This window comes from Poecilia mexicana, unplaced genomic scaffold (genome assembly GCF_051168715.1).
Source record: "Poecilia mexicana isolate PSO_F unplaced genomic scaffold, ASM5116871v1 scaffold_8, whole genome shotgun sequence".
NCBI classification, from domain to species: domain Eukaryota; kingdom Metazoa; phylum Chordata; class Actinopteri; order Cyprinodontiformes; family Poeciliidae; genus Poecilia; species Poecilia mexicana.
Window position 1 is genome coordinate 19,845,498 of NW_028263377.1, and position 7,081 is coordinate 19,852,578.

The 7,081-nt window shown below is 38.7% G+C and overlaps 1 protein-coding gene across 1 annotated transcript; it reads left to right on the forward strand.

Annotated features, from left to right (window-relative positions):
* The first annotated feature begins 3,856 nt into the window (after positions 1–3,856).
* On the forward strand, positions 3,857–6,072 carry LOC106919154 (heparan sulfate (glucosamine) 3-O-sulfotransferase 4). Its single transcript, XM_088007650.1, has one exon. The coding sequence runs from the start codon at positions 5,097–5,099 to the stop codon at positions 5,697–5,699; it is 603 nt and encodes a 200-aa protein (XP_087863776.1). The 5' UTR covers positions 3,857–5,096; the 3' UTR covers positions 5,700–6,072.
* Positions 6,073–7,081: the final 1,009 nt, after the last annotated feature.

The following is a 7,081-nucleotide window of genomic DNA, read 5'->3' on the forward strand; positions in this document are numbered from 1 at the left end:
AGTCGGAAAACGCCGGGACCTTACAAACATGGCAGTTGGTGTTAGAGAGCTCTCTGCTTCACCAAGTGGCAATTTGCGAATACAACAATTTCAACAAACTCATTGAGCTCTCCTACGCTCTCTTGACAGCAAAACATCCAGGAACCATTGTGCTCCAAACACTTGCCCGTGCTCCCCTCCCACTCACCCAATCACCTGCATTGCTACGGAAGGCTCTTGTTTGTCACGCACGAGATGTTCCGAACTGAGAAATGGAGTTGGAACAGAGATTCGGAACGGACTTTTTCAGATTTGATTTTTTATTTTATTTATTTTTTTAGAGAATGTTGCTTTGTTTTTATTCAGCAAAAGATTAAAGTTACTCTTCACGGAAACACTGGTGATCACATATAAACAACTGTTTTTAACACATTTAATTTTGCTTGACATATTTTTTTAATATTTGATGAAGTTTAATTTGCATTATTTGAGCCTATATTTCATTTCAATTTTTGTATAAGTTAGGCATCAGCATTATTTGATAACTACTTGATATTGCTTCCAAAAAGGATCTTAGCTGTTCTTACTTGTAGTAAAAAATATTAGTTTTAGATTTTAAACATCACCTCCTCTAGCCTGAGCACAAGAATGAGGCACAGAAAGGTTTGCAGTGATACTATTTTCTTCTCCTCTGTATGGAAACCTGAATAGCAACAGGCTTTCTCATTCAGTGGGAGTATTAAGACTTGTTGAATGCCAACGTGCAATGGCAGTACACTAACTTTGTAATAGATATCAAGGATTTTCACACCATCCCTCCTATCCATCCCCAGTAAGTAACAGGCATTTAGAACTGACAAATGTAATCAAGCAGCAAGTTCATATAAATATTTCCTCTTTCCCAACACAGTTTAAAACACCCAGCAGCTTTTTTTTTTTTTTTGTCCAGACAACAAGGCCCTGCAAATTATTTGTGACTGATTACTTATTGTGACAATGACTCTCCTGGTGTGTGATGAATTAGATTCGCTAATCCATGGAGGCATGTGGGTGACATGCAATTTTAGATCATCATATTGTGGGAACAGAGTGTACAAGTTGAGGTCCACTGAATATTCCAGGCAGCAATTACAGTCAGCGCCCATAAATGTGTAATATGTTTAGAGTATGATGTGCCAAAGCAGTGGCATGGTGCGGAATACATGACTGCTTTCTTTGATATTTACAGAGGAAAACTTAACATTCCCCTTGACCTCTCATTCTGATATCAGAATATCACAGCACACTCTTATTTGTCTTATAAATCAACAATCTTAACTTAGTGTAATCTAAACTAAATACAAATTTCCGTTTTATGCTCCCCGTTAATCACCTTAACTCCAGGAGGATTATTTAAAAACGCTTTAAGATATTTTGTTATTCTGGACTATTTTTGGAAGACTAGTCGGAGCATGCCTACCTCCAACTCTGCCCAATTTTAAACCAAACATTTGTCAATATACATAGCTCCCACAAGACCAAACCAGAAGTAAACTATCTCTCAGAGATGCACCATCTTGATAGGAAACAGTATCGCATAGAAGCAGCATTTTTTTTTTCAGGCTTTTTCTAATCTTCATGAGAATCAGTTCAGTGTCTAGCAAAAGTAGGACCTATGAAATAGTCAACAAGTCATTTGTGTTTTTCTGACAGCAATGAGGAGAATGATGATGTGACTGGCTGCATCAATAAGGATTGTCTGAATGTGTAGTTGCATTTTAAGTGGATAAAGTTGATCCGTGTCCCGAAAGGATCTTTCCGTTGTGCTGATTGTAAGCGTAAACTCCAGAAACAGCAAAAGAAGCATTAGTAACAACATGTAGGCCTGAGTATCGACAAGAATGTACCGTCTACTGTCTCCATCTGCAAGTGTGACATAAAAAGCAAATGGAATGTAAATTTTAGCAAGTATTGTTTATTAACATAGCGTGACTGTAAATATGGTCACATAATCAGTAACCATATGTGCTGAAGTACATCAGAAGCTCTGAATGTTAGATTTTTTATTTTTTTTATTTTTGTTGAAGTGCAGGTTTGCAGCAAGAAGAAATGCATAGTTTGACATTTGCACATCAAGATTTTATAGTTATGTTTCACACTTTGTGGAAATGGATTTGTCGTACAGTCTGCAGGTTTACCTACAAAGTACATCTTTTATAACAAAGTACATCTTCTATAAACTGCATTTCCATTTATGATAGAATTCCACAAATTGGAATTACAAAAATAAATTCGCTAAATGAAAACATGGCAATTTAGAAAAGTTTCTCAATAAAAAGTTGTTGCGTTAGGATGAGGTGTTTTTTTGTGGCTGTATCAAAATAGATGTATCTCAACAAACTGCAACGGAAACACTTTTTTTTTTTTCATCACAGGAGTGCCGTAATCAACAGCCGGATGTGGCCACTGGCACAAAGCACAAAGAAGATGGCAGGAAGTAGTAGGAGGATGATGGTTTGTGTTTTTTTTTTTTTGTTTGTTTTTGTTTTTTGACAATGTGCAGCTGGCTCCACCAGAGTTCTCACAAAAATCGCACAGTTGTGTGTCATTTGAACATATTGAATCCATAGCTCTTCTGGAAAACCACAGTTTCCCCAAATGCTCCATATAGAGTGCTAGCATCATGGCTGAAATATGAACATGTCACATGTAGCTGTTTATATCTGTTACTGCCATGATTTTTGATTACTTATCATGTGAACATACATATTCAATTATGACTTTAATGTAATTTCTTATTTAATGGAAACACCACATTTTTTTTTTTTACATTAGCAGAATGTAGACAAATATTTGTGCAATGGAGATGCATTTAGCGCCACAATTTTGATTACAGCTAATAAAGTGATCAGAGTATATCCATGCCACATAATGGACTTGTGTTAGTTCCCTCTGAATATCCACCTACACTCATCGGCGCTCAATGCGTACTAGCAAAGTTTGCTCATTACATCACCTTTATGTGATGTAATGAAAACTTCTCTTTCCTGTTCTATTACCCATGTTCATGTGACATACTTGAGTCCAATATTATCCAACCATCGCAATCCTCTCTCGTGTGATCAGTGAATTGGAAAACTGCTTCTGGCCTATCAAGATGGCGACAGAGGACCTCGATGTTGGATGTGCAACGTCTGGTGGGAACTGTTTATTAATGCCTAAATCCAAATGAATGGTTTGGAGATCCAAACCATTCATTTGGTTTGGATGGTTGAAAACACTGATGCATTTTTACTGATGACCTTCTCTCCTTAAACATAAAGCAAACGGTTTAAAAAAAAAATCTTTTAAAACAGTTTTTTCTCTGTCTTTTGATGCTGAAAAGTCTCATAGGTACCTTATGTTTTTGTATTTGTATTTTCAGAGATATAATTTAAATCACAGTTTAAATATCTTGGAAACAGTCTACCATAAACTTCAAAGCTCTGACTCGCCTTTTGTTGTTGTATTAGTGCACTAGATGTTCTGCTTTGCTGGAAAGATATTTATGAAAATATTCTTTGCATTCTGTCATTATATGTAAATTCTTTATTTCTACAAAAAAAATGCAGCAAGTTAAATCTTTCACTCCAACACTCTGTTCCTATTGACTGGGCCAGGTGCTCAGTGACTACTGAGATAAGGAAAAGGTATATATATCCATTGCTCCTCAATCATGGAGATAGCTTTGAAATCAATTGGATTTTAACAAATTTCTCTCACTGTGCAAAAGGATCTGTATGATAAGGTTTTGATGATTATTTTATTTATTTGACAAGACTTTTGAACATGCCATTGAGATTTTTAGTTTTGCTAACATGTCTGGTGATCTTTTCTGCTTTATAATGTGTATGATATTGACTGTATGTGTGATTTATTTAACTTATACAGTTTGTGTCAGTAGATGAGCAAACATGAGATTCAAAATTCCAGTGATTGAATTAAGCATAAATTGAATACAAGACAACTTAACATTATCTACTTCAACTCGGCATTGTAAAACAAAACTTTTTTTTTTGTAAGTTTAACTATTGTAATTCTCTATAAAAAACCAGCAGGGTGCAGGCATGAGCTTTCTCTAAAAAAAAGAAGAAAAAAAATACATATTTAAATGATGTTTCTGAGATTGATCTTAATTGTGAACTCCAAACACTCCGTTAATTCACCTCATGGTAAGCGCTGAGAAAACTCAGCAGCGGGAGTCTAATCTCCGCCAGCAGCCACAGGAACGAGCGGAATTTTCTCCATCACAAAACTCCCTCAGATTAGGAAATCTGACGCTTACAGCGCTGTTTTCTGCGCGGACACGAGGAAAGGTGGGTGTACACACTAGTTGTACTGTGTGGCTTTACTGTGCCTCAGCTCAGATGAGCTCACACAGCCGATGCGCACATCGTAGGATCCTACCAATGTGAGAAGGCGTAAGGACACCGAGCGGCAGCCTGGTAGTCAGTGGGAAGTGTGTAAGCTTTTGTGCAAAGGCTGTCGACTTTCCGCAGCACAAAGTAAATAGAAAGAAGCACAAATGCTCTTGTGTTCATTTATTTCACGTTGGAGAGACTCGGTGGATTTGTAGGCTTTCTGTCTGAATGGAAATCCACTCTTTTCATCGCAGACGGGACTGGACTTCAGACTCAGCGGCTGATAGGAAGAAGCCTGTACTTTGAACACTCTGCTTTCTTCTTTCGCCCTTCTTCTTAAAAAACAAAAAATGCCAGGATTCCGTTTATCGCACACTGTCCACTCCAAGCCGGGCTGTTCATCTGGAAGGGCGCCAGACCTTCAGTCTCTCAAATATGCAAGTTCAGTCCAATAAATTGTGTCATTGTCTGTCAGCACTGGAATAAGAAATCAATACTCAAGAAAAGAGACGTGATATTCCTCCGGAATTTTAACGACCCTTTTCCTCCTCCACCCCCTCCTCAGCCATCCTGATAAATATGCGCTTTGGTTGGATTAGGGTGGTCTGGTCCAGCCTGGCGCTTTTTTAGCTGGAGCAGCGCTGATGGGGACTGATTTTTACTGTTGATTTTGTCCATGCAAGACTCGGGGTGGAAACATGTCTGGCCACTTCTTTGAGAGGATCGCTGCTATCAGAGATGGCATTTTGGTCCAGCACTTCGGTTTTCACCTCTAAAGTGCCCCGGAAAATCTTATTCATGTTCACCCTCTCCCTTTCCGTCACCTACTTGTTCTACAGCTTGATGAGCTGCTACAACTCGCTGCAGTTCCCGCTGCAGGAGAACTATGTGTTTCAGGGCAGGCTGGTGACGGAGGATACAACTTTTGTGACACTGAGGGAGAAACTTTACTCGGCTTCGCCAGGCTTCACGGAATTCACGCAGGCTGAGAGAACAACCGCGGCTCCGACGGTAGTAGGGGAGCACGATGAGGCCGAACAAAGGACAGTGGAGTGGATTAGGACGCAGGCATCTCCAACTAAATCTGCGGCGGCGTTTCGCCCCACCGCGCCGGAGAGGGAGCGCCAGGAGATCAGCACCACGGACAGCGAACTCAGGGTGAACTGCACCTCGGATTACGGGGAGAAGAAACTTCCCCAAGCCATTATAATCGGGGTGAAGAAAGGGGGTACCCGAGCCCTGCTGGAGGCGCTCAGGGTGCACCCGGACGTGAGAGCCGTTGGGAATGAGCCACACTTCTTTGACAGGAACTACGAGAAGGGACTGGACTGGTACAGGTGAGCTCTCAAATCAAACCTTTTATGGGGACTCGAACAATGCCTTGCAGATTTAATTAAAATCACCACAAATGAGATTTGTGAATCGTATTTTTTTATTTATTTTTTTGGCTCCTGGCTTATGATTGATGGTGACAATTACCTTTTGTTTGATTCACAAATTAGTTTCCAATATCTGGCTTAAACTTAGTGCGCAGTGTCAGCTGCATTTCTTGCATCAAAAGGAGAATAATGACTTTTGCAGACCCTAATATCAGTTTAATGTAACATCCATTGTAAAGATTAACACATTATTTGGTGACTTCTCTCTTAAATTATAAAACATTTATTTTATAATAGTGAATAAACTTTTCTCCAAAATCCTGTTTTTGCTATAATAATTTGTTTTGCCTCATCAGAAGTCCAAATAGGATTCAGATTTTAAACTCAATTTTTCCCAAAGTGTCAGTTACAGGACTAGTTTTTAGTACATAATTTTAAAATAATGTACACAAGACTAGTTTTCAGCTCAGGACCTTTACCAATTTCTAAAACAAGATAGAGGTTTTAAGTGCCAGTGGAGACACACTAGATTTATCACTTTAAAGTCCCTCATTCTGTTCCATGAATAAAATTTCTACATTTATACTCTCTTACATATTGTAATAAATGTCTATGGTTATTTTCAGATGTCTTAATGTTGACACCAATAATATTTGAGCTATTCTAGGGTGTTTGTGACAAAATGTTGCCATATATCTGTTTTCCTTTTGATTTCTTTTGATTTTCCTACTTTTATATTGATATATCCATCCATGGAATATTCACAAAGTAAATGACTAAACACTTTTATAACACACACATTCCAAGCTTGTTGACTAAATGTTTGGAAATAGTTCTCAAATAGTTTTGAACTGTTGACAACACATTCACTTTGACTCCAGGTTTGTTAGCTGTACATTTCTGATGCATTCATAGGGTGAAGGGGGGAAAAAATCAATTTGAGGCCTCATTCGTGGTTAGTTGGCCATGGCTCATTTAGGTGTTGTTCTCACAAGTTTTTTACCATACACACATCTTCAAATGGAGTCAATGAGCTGATGAGAACGATGCTGACTCTAAGTCCCTTCTGCTCCTTTGTAGAACTTGGTTTGTTATGTTTGGGTTGTGGAACATCTGCTTGCATCCTGCTGCATAGACACGGGAACTCTCGGCTGCTCATTTAGCCTGTGCTAATGCAAGCTGTTTCATTATGCTTACGGTGAAAGGCTCATTAGACGAGAGGACGACATGCTTACATAAATAATAACAAATGCGCTTGTTGCTTTTTGGGTCCCTGAGCTTCCAAACTTTGTGAAGAAGGATTCATTTCACTTTCAACTTTGTCGGTTTTAGGACATCCACCAA